This window comes from Acromyrmex echinatior, chromosome 18 (assembly GCF_024713525.1).
Source record: "Acromyrmex echinatior isolate Ae372 chromosome 18, ASM2471352v2, whole genome shotgun sequence".
Taxonomy (NCBI): Eukaryota; Metazoa; Arthropoda; class Insecta; order Hymenoptera; family Formicidae; genus Acromyrmex; species Acromyrmex echinatior.
The window spans coordinates 7,481,620-7,494,460 of record NC_141869.1 but is presented as its reverse complement, the minus strand read 5'-3'; the positions used below and the strand labels follow the sequence as shown (position 1 = coordinate 7,494,460).

At 39.9% G+C, this 12,841-nt stretch overlaps 1 protein-coding gene across 2 annotated transcripts in view; it reads right to left on the bottom strand.

The window, feature by feature from the left end:
* LOC105144778 (protein bric-a-brac 1) overlaps positions 1-12,841 on the bottom strand; it is a 336,295-nt gene that overhangs the window by 19,927 nt on the left and 303,527 nt on the right. For both annotated transcript variants that reach the window (XM_011053920.2, XM_011053924.2), the window contains exon 2: positions 8,677-8,734. In XM_011053920.2, coding sequence (XP_011052222.1) covers positions 8,677-8,734 — 58 coding nt within the window. The remainder of the gene's footprint in view (positions 1-8,676; positions 8,735-12,841) is intronic.

Genomic DNA, 12,841 nt, shown 5'->3' with positions numbered 1-12,841 from the left:
CGTGTTATTTTTACGAACAAATTTTTGTATCAGCTAGGTCGAATAACGATCTCCCGTTTTATCACGATTTAACGTAATACGTTACTTGAGTCGCGTGTCGGCAAATTCAGAGCCGATATATATTTAGATGTATGCCTCTCTTTTATACGGTTCGCCGCTTTGCTCTACTTTCATTACGTTTATCCGCGACTATTCCTTTTGCGCATTACGTCCGTACTATTTATATTGCCATTAAATAACTGGCATAGCCATTACAACTTATAATAATATTGCGTTCGCGCGTTATTATACGCGGTATACACGCTGTGAAACATTTTTATTCGTTGATTGAATATTTATCGCGCCACTAGATCGACTTTCGCAAGTAGGCGGTATACTTCCTTCATCCATTTGCTCTCCTCACGTTCCTAAATCGTCTTTCTAATCTTCCTTAGCTTCAAACAATGCCTCGCTTTAATAGGGAACGGATGTGTGCTCGTTTCATAAACGCGATTATCCATTAGGCAGATTTGGAATGTTAGCAGAAAACGCGGGCTCTTTCTTACAGAGAATCGCCTTTCTCCTCGCCATGATCCTAATACACTAGAGATAATTATCTCGCAGTTATTGTCGGCAGCGAAAAGACCCAAGTATACAAGATGCGTACAACATGGCAACGCTAATAACTTAAACAAAGTGTGTTCCACTAACAATAAACTCGTAGAAAATATATATCTAGTTACGACAATATCGTGAGCATCGACAACGATCTCGGTGATAATTTGGTCCCGTCGAGTCGGAATATACACATTGTGATCGGAAAGTATGTACAAAGTGTAGTACATGCGAAGAACCGAGTGTATACCTCGGCCTTATACAGTCAGAGAAAAATGTAGCATGTATTATAAAGCTGACAAAACGTTCTACTACACAATACGTTTATATGTTGAATTAATATATATACATAATTGAATAATTATATAATAAAATAGTTTATTCAACCATATATATATATATTTATATATATATATATATATATATTTTACCATATATATATATATATATATATATATATTTTACATATATATGAAACTTGTATAACAAACCCTTATACAAGTCATCTTATTGCCATCTTATTGCTATTATCTTTTCCTCTGAGTGTATGTTCGTCGATTAAATTACGTGGAAGACGGAGATGAGTGGAAGGCACTAAAGTCATTTACACGCTAAATCATTTGCAAGAAAGCGCTCCCGAAGTTGATGCGACACGTTCGAAAACGTTTCTGTGACGCTATTTCCTTTTCTCAATTGGCATTAAATTTCTGTTATTATTATAACTTTGAGGTCACGATAGATTAACGCGTTACACTTTTGTTATAATTAATTGTGGAAATTTTCATAAAAGTTTAACGTCGAATGCATCTCCATCCTGTCTCTCACTCTCTTTTAGTATAAATATTTCTCGCGTGCGTTCTCAATATGAATCGAGTTATCCGCAAATAAATTAACGTGAAGTCCTTTTATTGTATAATATGTCATGGAAATTCTATTACTTCAGAAGCGCTGGAGAACCGAGGGAAAAAGGATCGGAGAATATTGTCGCGAGGGAATAACCGCGCTAATCGCCGTTGATGCAATCGATTCTGATGGATATTAAATTTAATCGAACGTAGACATTTTTTGCCGATTAAAGTCCCCACCCGATTTTACCGCGTTATCATTTCGCGCGGGCACGCGACGCGAACGCGGCGTTCGATTTTCAATTAGCAGGCAAATTCTTCTCGCGACCTTGCTTGTGCAGCGATTTTCCGCGTTGAAGTCTACGGATTGCGCGTCGATTGTCGGTACCGTGCGGCGCATGCTCCGGAGGAATCATACAAGTGGATCAAAAAAGAAAAAAAAAAAGGAAGACGGAGAGAAGGATAGCGATCGCGAAAGTGTTCGAACGTGTCCAGTATTCGAAGATGTTTCGTCGAATGTTTCTTTTTTTTTTTTTTCATTTGGCCCTTATAAGGATTCTTATAATCGAAGCTTTTAAAAAGATAGATTTAAAGACGTCGTATTTAATCTCGATATAATCGACGCAGTGCCGTCTCTTATTAGAACGCGCCGGTCACCTTTAAACATACCGTTCTTTTTTTTTTCTTTTTTTACGATCCAAGAATGCGAATCTCCGACCCGAGAGGCGGCGAATAAAGGTTGCATGGCGCGTCGTGTCGCGTCCGACGGCATGCCGCTCGAAATCCGACTGAACTTACTGTATTCCCTTTGCCTTAATGTCGCCTGAATGAACTCGTTGTCTCTGGGACATTAAATTTTCCACATTTTTCTTCATTTCTCATCCGCAAGGCAAAGGGAACTACCGCCGCATTCTCGGCTGACGAGTCTCGCAGTCGCGACAATCGGGAGAAAGACACGACGGAATATCACGTTGGATTACATTTTTGCGCAATTCTACTTAATCCTTCGGAGCTGACACCAAAATTTGTAACACAGTTACTAGATCTGTAAGATCAATTTAATTTACATTGATTAAAAGGCATTAATTAACTTTCGGGAACCAAAATGACGTAAAAAATGAATATCAAGTATATTTTAATAAGAATTCAAATTTGCAAAGATAACGTAAAGAAAACTGAACTGTTTGACAAAGAGATTTATAATTAAGTGGGTCCAATACATTCCGAAGGATTAACAAGAATCAACGCGGCCGTCGAAAAGATCGGAGCATTCGCTGAATCGGAAAAAGAGACGAAGCAAATTTTTCACTAATGATTTTATAGATAGACGAAATTGTTCGCGAATACATCTATACGCGACGGAAAAATTAAGAGAATAGCATCAATATAAATAAAATTCAACGCGTTGGCCACACGAAATCTGGAACGTATAAAAGATTACATTTATTCTCTAACGAAGGCTTTTCAAAACCATATTTCTCCTCGATCAATTTTAGCATTCGATGGACCGGCGGACGTTAAGAAGAATCGGCACCGTTCTCGTTCTCGTCGTTGATGTAAAGCGAGACTATGGAGTGCTTCTTGCAAAAGGCCCACCACCAGCGGAAGCCCGACAGTCCGGTGAACATAAAGCCGGGGTCGTGCTTCCGCCTGAGACGCTCGACGAAGTTCAGTATCGCGTTTAGGGACTTCTTCGTGCGCCGATTGTACGGACTGACGCTGATATCGCAGCAGAATTCCAACACCGCTGTTTCCTCGTTCGAATTGAGGGCGGTTTCTTCGAGAATCATCATCCTCTTGGACTTGCCGAGGATGTTGTCGTAGAGGGTGCCCTTCGGGATGCCATACTTGGTGGATGCCTGGGTGAAGCGCATTTTCTGGGTCACCACAGCCTCGATCGCTTCCTGGAGATCGTGTCGCGTCCACGTGGGCGCCTTCAGCTTCAGCAGGGTCGTATAGTCAGCTAGAAAATAGTCAGCGGTTTCTTTTCGACTTTCCAGCTTCGTTTCTCATCTTTTAATTTTTCGCGTTGAGAACCGCGCGGAAAAGCCGCACCTAGAGAAGATTGAAAATCGCGCACCTTGATGAAGCTTTCTCCCTCTTTTATCTCTTACAACATTTTCTCTTTGTTCTGCGTTATTCTATATATTCGGGTGTCTTTAATGTAAACATCCGATAGAACAGCAGGTGGAGTTTGTTTGTTATATAAGAGAAGATGATAATTATAAATATTTATGAAAGGTAATAAGGTATTTATTAATATTAGAAGACATGCTGAGGATCCTTTAGAGTGGATCGTAAAATTCATGAAGCAAAATACAGTTAATGTTGCAAGTGCGAAAACAAAAGTTATGAAGGAGTTAGCGATAAATAAAAAGCTCTAGGAAGAGAATAGGAACGAAAGACGAAGTATACTGATACTTTGCGGAGTGCACGTAATCATTGAGGATTGGAAATTATAAGTATTACATATATAATTTATAATTAAAAATTATATTGCTGTGCTATTTTTTCGTCGTACAGACTAAATAAGTGATTAACGCAGCTTGCTAATGAAAAGAAAGCACGAAACCTGGGAGGTGGCAAGTAAACGAAAATAGAAGCAGAATATACGGTGAAGCACTCGCGAGTAAAAATATATCACACCGAGTACGAATTTTACGAGGCTCTCAAGATTCATTCGTCCTGAGTAAGCAATCAAAATAATTTACCAACACTAAAACGAGGAGGTGGCAACGGCGACTTAAAAAGAGCATCGCGGGATTCAAGGGGAATCCCTTCTCGAAGATCAAATCCTTACGAAGTAACGAGTTGACTTCAAGCGATCGGCTTGAAACATGTCGATTTAACTGATCATTTTTCATGTGTAACGTATCGTCGCTATCGTAATTATCGATAATTATACGGTGCAATTATTATAATTGCACTGTAATTATCCCTTTAGTCCGTGCGTTAACCAGTGCATTGCCGATCAACTTGAAAGAGCCGGCGAGAAGACGAGGGCAGGACAAAAAGGGAGAAGCGGGAACTGCGGGCCACTGTGTGGTCCACAGAGCGCGTCACACCCACGCGTGTTAGCAGCAGTTAACGTCACTCACGTCGGCCGGGCGGATTTATGCCGCGTCGGTGCCGCGTCGCTTCGCACCGATTTCTGCTTCGCAAACTGCGCGCAATTGCGCAGGAAGAAATTTAACGTCGTTATAATTATCGCGTTATCGCGGACGGGAAACGATGATAGGTCTCTTCGCGACGAGCCAGATTTTATTTTACTCTCGTCGCGGCATGAATTCGCACGTTTTGTAAATTAATTAAACGGTATTTCCAGCGCGGATCTGTCACTTCCCCGTATATAGATGGATATTTTAAGCACCATCACTGAAACTGCTTAATATACACCGTTTCGGCATGAGGGAAATCGGGGGGGGGGGGGGGAAAAATGAAAAAATAAAAAAAATAGAAAAAATCCGCAAGTCGCTTTTTCTTTCAGCATAACAATCCGTGATTGCATAGAAATATGAATAATCTCGTTTCGTGTGCGAATTGATCGTCCCACAACCGCCGCGCTGGGAATGATAGCCAGTGAATAAAAAAAAAAAAAAAAAAAAAAAAAAATGAAAGGAAAAAAATCGCCACGTATCGCGTGTAATGGCGTCGTGGCTAAATCCGGGCTGGAAATAATCGCGTCGAATAATATTATCATACAATGGCGTTTTGCCACGCGGTACACGTGCAACCTGTAGTTTTGCGCGGGGCATTTTCTCTCGGATTGGCAAATCGTCGTTCACCAGGAGAACAATCGCGGCTAAGCGAACAATCTTGCTTAGGCAATTGCGTCCTCAAAAGGCGCGTGTAGATTAAATATTAATCTGATTACCGAGTCGTCTCATTGATTGGGACGTAGGTATATCGGGAGGAATTCTCAATCTTTCAGTTTACAGCGATAAATCCATGATCCACGTTCATTGAAAGCACGAAGATTTTCTCTCTCTCTCTCTTAATTAATAAAAATTTTTCCGAAAACTTTAACGCTCCACCGACCAAGTTGAATTTTTAAAGCAAGTATCTCAAAATTTAATTATTATAGATACAAATCTGAAAATAATTTTGTTGGATTATCAAAATAATTAAGTAGGACGCTCAAATTGGTTGCTATAATATCAAAACTTTTTTGCAGCACTAATCACTTACTATTTGAGTTTCTTGCATTATTATTTTGATAATCCAACAAAATTATTTTCAGATTCGTATCTAGCTAAATTTTAAGATACTTGCCTTCAAAGTCCAACTTGGTCGGTGGAGGGTCAACATTTTCAAATCTGTTATTATATCTAAATTTGTAAATATTTCAGTAAAATTGTTCTTTTCGTGTATATAGTAAAAATTTGTTGTTAAAACTTTCACGAGAATTTTTTTAGATTTTTATCCAGTTTGAAACGATATAAAAATTTGCACTGAAGCTCAAATTACTGACAGAAAATGCAAAATTCCATATATGGCTGATAGGGTTAAAATATTTCTGCAACTGAGACGTAGAAATAGCGCACTTTTAACTGTTCAAGTCCCTCGAAATGGATATTGTCTAAGGAATAAAAATACGTATTTTTTTTTTGTAACGCCATTACTTTTTATCGTTACTTTATTATAAACGAGTTGATAATGACATTATCGCGAATTTTTTAGGCGAATTTTTTAGGCGGTAACAATAATATCAGAATTGGAAAAATCAATTGTTATTTGTAACAAAAAAGTCACTCGATATTAAAAAAAGAAACTCATTATTTGTAACGAATTACTTTTCGTTACTTATAATGCATTACAAATAACAAATTACTTTTTTTCAATAAATAATGCGTAATGGTAACAGTTACTTTTTAAAGTCATTTTCCCAATTCTAGCATAACCTTAGCGTTTAATTAATTATTGTTACAGTTATAAAAATTGCAATGTCAAGTCATCAATTATCAAATCATTGCTATAAAAAGTAACAGTATTACTATACTTCCAATCCCTGATATTGTCAACAAGAAAATTATATCGAATAAGGATATTTAATCTTCGAAACTTTAAATTACCCATTTTTCCGTGGTAAATCCCGAGCGAAAGTGGAGACCCGATGTCCGCTTTAAGAAACGTTCTCTCGTCGCGGACGAGAAAAGCGCGGAATAAATAAGCGCGATCGTTAAAAGAAGCAAACAGCCGGCGGCAGCGGCCACGTCTCATGGGAAGTCAAGGAGTAATCGAAGAAAATGATTTAAGCGAACCGAGAGGGGAATATGCGCCTACGCATTTGGTATACGCTTAAACACGCACGTACGCACGCACGCACGCACGCACGCACGCACGCACGCACGCACGCACGGCACCGGGGATCAATTCGAGACGCATATTGCGACGTTTATGCGCGTTTACGCTCGAACATACGTACTATGGCAAATCAAAGCTTGGAGAAGAATACAGCTGGGAAAATTATTTAAACCCGCATTTGAGCAACTAGAATTTTCATACACTAAGAGAAAAGTATTTGTGATTATAATTGGCTGCTAAAATAATTATGATTAGGAATTTATTGCTGCTACAATATTAGTAACAATAATTATAATTATTTAGTCATTTACGGTTGCCAACTATATATATTTAAATTTGTTTCTAGAACTATACATATAATTATTTTTACCATTATGGCATAATAATCATAATTATGATAACATGTAATTATAGTCACAAATATCAAAAATTTATGCGAAATTACAAATACTTTTCGAGCCTCTTGAATGTACGCTGACTTAAAAGTGCGGATATTTTATTGCATCTGCCATTTAATTTCGTCCTTTGATTCATGGATTAAAGTACCGGTAAAAATTAAAGGATCCTTATTTATAGTGCGGTATCCAAAGATTTTACAAACGGAGACTCACATTCAAGAGGTATAACCGCGATCGATGGTGCGCGTAAGAGGGTTAGACGCTGAAACCTTTCGCTTGCGAATCGCGGATATGTTATCGCCGCTATTAACCGGCATTCGTTACACACATGGTCTATCTAAATTGCTTTCTATATTAAAGCAAAAGGCATTCCACTTTATTATTGTTGGGCCCGCGCTCACGTTCCTCCCTTTATTTTATTGTTGTTCGGTTACCACGTGTAACTCTACACCGCGATCTCTCTTCATATTCTCTCGTGTTGCCACCTCCCGTGGTTGTCAACGACGACGACGGTCGTGTCGGTTCCAGGAACCCTTATCGTCAGCAAGTAGCATTTGAAAAGACAAAGAAGTAAATAGTAAGATTGATCTACGAATAATAACGGATGTCCCATCCCCGCGAAGCTAAAGGTCGCGCACGAAACTGGGAGACGATCAGTCGTCGTTTCTAGGACGAGGTTTGTCACGTACAAAGCTGATGATTCAACAACGTGACCATGAACTTGAAAATGGAGCGAAGCGAATCGGACAACAGCCCTCGAGGGATGCTCGAGGGATACTCGAGAACAGGAAATCTCCACTCGAACTCGGAAGGGATGATCGGTCGTTGCGCCACTACTTACTACGAAAACCGATCGTCGGAATTCGTTCGACAGATACAAGCTGCAGATAATGCAACAGATATTGTAGGAGAGGGATGTGAAGTCTTTTATAGATGTATCGCGAAACAGGTTATACGGGGTGTCTTCGATTAATCGTACTTTCCTTTAACGATAAATGCCACATAAGTAATTAAAACTAAAGATAAATTTCAAAAAAATATGTATATATGCGACAATAATAAAAACAGGAAACAATCAGATATTTTGTTATTATACTAGCATTATTCAAATTTCTTTGATAACATAAACTTTCTTTGGATATTTAAGTTACATTTACACTGAACATTTAGATTACATGCCATTGAGAAAAGTTTTTGGAATTTGTGACTATTAATTATTATTATGTATCATGAAATTTTTTCTAGTCACAAATATACGAAAAATTTTTCCCTCAGGGTAAATAAAACAATCGTAAATATGATTTTATGTTTACAATTAATTTTAATATTGAATTCGATAAATCTATCGGTAGAAGAAAGTACGAGGACACCCTGTGCATAGAGATAGGCAACCAGACGTTGTTTCACGTGTGTGCGTTGCCTAACGTGGAGGCTTCCACGTTTACGTCCGGCCTGGGGGCCGTGTCGAGAGGGCGATTATCTCCTGAAACGTATCGAAACGAGACGAAGAGGAGAAAAACGAAAACGGGACTCACCTGCTATACTGGAGGTGGAGGCGCCGAGCCAAGCGTGGGACGACTCCAACAACTTGGCCTGAAACAGAAAAGGTCGGTCGGTCAGACATCGGTGTGCTGGAACAACGATTAGCGGCGATTTAACGGCTGGTTGGGAAAACGACTTAATCTTTTATCCGTGCAATCTTCTTTTCTAACCGGAAGCAGAACGACCTTCGCCGAGATAATTATTTAATCGAAACTCGTTCGCGGGAAAAAGAGGGTTGAAGTATTTTAATCTCTATTGGTGCCGCTTGACATCACGCAAAATACCAATTGTTTAGACTTTAATATTCCAAGTTATGTAACAGAGAATGTATCAATTTACTTTTAAATGTTTAAATCCCATTAAATCGGATCACGACCGAAAGAACGTTTTAATCATCGAATCGTTTGTTTAATTCTATTTAATCTTAAGCTTATATCTTCATTTTAAAATAAATGATATGTTAATAATAACCACGATAAGATAAGGATAATAAGTATAATAAAAGATTTAATCTCGTAAATACTTAAACGTAAATGGAGTTTGCAAGATAGGTGTAAGAATTTGGGAGAGAGTTTTACATTGAGAAAAAAGCCTAAGTAATAGCTATCAAATATTTTGTTTAGCGTATTGATGCAATTAGTATAAGTAATATCAGATACATATAATAATAATCAACTGTTTGGTAATAATTACTAAATATTTAGAAAAGTATAATTGACATTTAATTAGTCCATTTATCTAAACACTTATTTTTTTGTTATACGTGGAATGATTTCGCTGAAATATCTAAAAGTTTAGAGAGATACAGATCTAAAAATAATTTTGTTACATCATTAAAATAATTAAATTTGAAACTATATACTGTCAATTTGACACCATATAGCATAAAAAAATTGACACTAAATTTAGCAGTGTACAAACGCGTTATTAAACCCAACCTTGCTATCATATAAGTTTGATTGTTACAAGCAAATTTTTTTTTCACTAACTTTTCGTGCTCGAATCTGCAATGTGACACAATACGAAAAGGCGACTTACCAAAAATTTTCCGGAACTACAAGGGAAAAATTGTATGCATTGAAAATACCGAGGTAATCCGAACTGTTCACCTCGGCCGACAACTTTGCTAATATGCGAGGCTTTTCGAAGGGGATTCGCGAGACGGCAGGGCACCGAAAGCGCAAGACACACGCAAAGTTGGCTCATTTGAAAAGTTTTGCCTCTTGCGTTTTCGGATTTTGCGATTTCTGCAATATCGTAGTATAAGCGCGTGTGCCGGTTATACTTGTTGTATACATTGTACTTCCGGATCGAGCCTCTTTCTCCGGCCTGACTTCTCAAATTAATTTTTAAGAGTCGCTCGATGCGCCCCGATTGCCGCCCAAATCCTTCTACTTCTTCCCTTTTTTCTTTCTCTTTTCCCTCGCGCTTCAAAGTTTCATAGATTCGCGAATTTCTACTTGCAAAAAGCCAAATGCCGCTTTGAGAGACGTTCGTGCATGAAGATGTCGACTATCATCCACTAAATCTCGTCCACTAAAGATGTATCTTTTATTTCGAACTAAAATTGATCGAAACTTACGGAAGTAAATGGACCTAATTTTTATGCATTAACTTTAAGTAGATAAATAGGTAATTTAAAGATACGCAAGGTGAGTACGTAAGTAGAGTGAACAAGAAATTAAATTTTAATTCTATAGTCGTATCTTTTTACAATATATTATATTAGTTAAATTTACATTAGTAAATTATACATATATATTCTTATAAAACAAACATACAAAAATAAATCTGAATCTTGAGATTCTGGGCATCTAGGTAATACTTTTTTTTCTCTTTCCATGATAAAATTTTAAAGAAAACTGTATTCGAGATACGGTGACCACTCCATTTACTTACTTAAAAGTTAATCCTTCATCCTTGAGTATCGACAGAAGCGCGTACGTAACTTAAATACTATTTCACACAATGGACTGTTTTCAGTATTCTTTTTGATTTGACGAGAACGCGGAAACGTCACTCTTCGGAAGTGCAGATAGCGTCGTATACGAGAACCTCGTATTGTGCTGCGGTATATTTAAATTGTTCAAATCTATTCAAATGTACGTTCTCCTCCTCCCTTGCCCACTACCATGGCGCAGTTACCGTAAATCGTTTTTCGGGGTTTCTCGCGGTCATCAAAACGGGAGAGGGCTTTCTGGAACGAGGAGAGAACGAAAGGCGACGGTGACGGCGGCGATGTAGCGAAATAACGTCTCCACCGCCGTGACACAAGGGGGATGGCACGGAGCGTTGGCAATTTCGCGAAATAGCCCCGCGTCAATACACGTGCACACGCATCTCTCGGCTAAACCACACAAAGAATTATTGAGCAGCCCGCTCGCTGTTTCCGACGAGCCTCGCTCGAGCTGGAGGAGGACGCATAAGTGAGAGACCAAGAGGGGGAGAGGCGGGAGGAGAGGAAGAAAAGAGATAGCTAGAGAGAGAGAGAGAGAGAGAAGGGGAGAGATTGAGTTCTGCTCTGCAGTTGTAACTTGGACGCGCAAGTAGTATATCGTGGCGCGTGCATTTTTCATTGTCTCGTGTCCCCTGCGCCGCACCGCGCTCTGCGGTGCAGCTCGCGGAATATACACCGTGCAGAGTGCATACGCGACGTGCCGGTTGACGTGTGCATTGACGAGAAAATTGCGAGCGTCCCTGTATATCGCGGTCGCCCACCCTCGCCAGCGTGTCCTCTCTCCCTCTCTCTTTCTCTTTCTCTTTCTCTTTCTCTTTCTTTTTCCCTCTTTTTCCGCGTTTTTTCCGCTCCTCTTCCTCCCCCCCCCCCGACCCGCTGTCATCCCCCCCACTTCTTTTTTCAGGCCGTCCCTTTCAGGTCGTTCTTACGTCGCGCACGGAATGCAACGCCCGTCCAATCGCCTTTCTCTCCCACACGGATAATTCCGTTCGACGCATGTTGCGACGGGAATAGGACGTGATAGAAGATTTTTATAATGAAAACATTGCGTATTACATGCGGCCGAGTAATTAAGGACGCGCGAACAAGGATCATGATGTTCCCCTTACCGTCCGTTTTTCCTGCCGACAGGGATTTAAACTGTGGTTCACTTGATGCGAATGTTGAAGTGTTCCTTGATTAGTCGAATTAAAGTAAAATTCTTTTTCTAATTGGTCAATCGAATTCTTCGAAGCATTTGTAGCGCTAAGTGGATCGCGCTTACAATTAGACTAAAACTACGACTACTGTAAGTAACTAACGATCAGTCGAAAGAAATGTTTCTAAGAGCCATTCAGTTTATGTCCGAAATTATTAAAAACACGAAGGAGATAATTATCTCTTCCTGTTTACTTGTTCCTGTTATCTTGGAGAATGTAATTAATTTCACGCTACAATTTTGCTTGGGATAAATTTTCTATCAGCGGTCACTATTACAACTCTATATCTAGACTTTCTTCGAGTCGTACTTAGGATTACTTGCTTTAGCAAACGAGGAGAAAATCGCCTTCGGAGGAGAAAGAGGAGGAGGAAGAGGATAAGCGGCAACGACGGCGTCTCGACGCACATAGAGACAGTGACCGTCGGCGTCATTCAGTGGCAGTCTGCATCTCAATTTGTTTCGACATGCAGCAGAACACCCGTGTATATAGTCTGACTAGTTTCTGTATGATGCATGCCGCTAATGGAAATGAGGCTCCCCCTCCCCCTCCCCCCTCTCTCTCTCACACACACATTCTTCCTCCATCTCCCCCGACTTCTCTGTCCGGTTCGCAACGCGGAGCGTGCATTCGTCTCCGTCATCCCCTTCGTCTTTCCCTTTCAGCCACTTTCCCCTCTGCTTACCTCCGACGGGAGGGAAGACATGAGCCACCCTGGCCGCGGCATCGAGAGGATTCGTGAATTAAATATCGCGCCGAGCTCGTGCGTGATTTTACCCAGCCCGTGAATCTCTCTGTTTCTCTTTCTCTCGCGCTTTCCCGTGAGTTCTGTTGCTCCTCTTCAGCACACGCTCGCTATTAACCGCCTTCAAATTACCGAGCTGACCGCTGTGAATTTTTCACGTACACCGCCGTCGCGGTAACCTGACTGTACCTCCTGATCGCACTGAGATGCGGTCGGAAATTCCGGAAGCTGTTAAGGCTGGCAGAATTTCAAAAGGC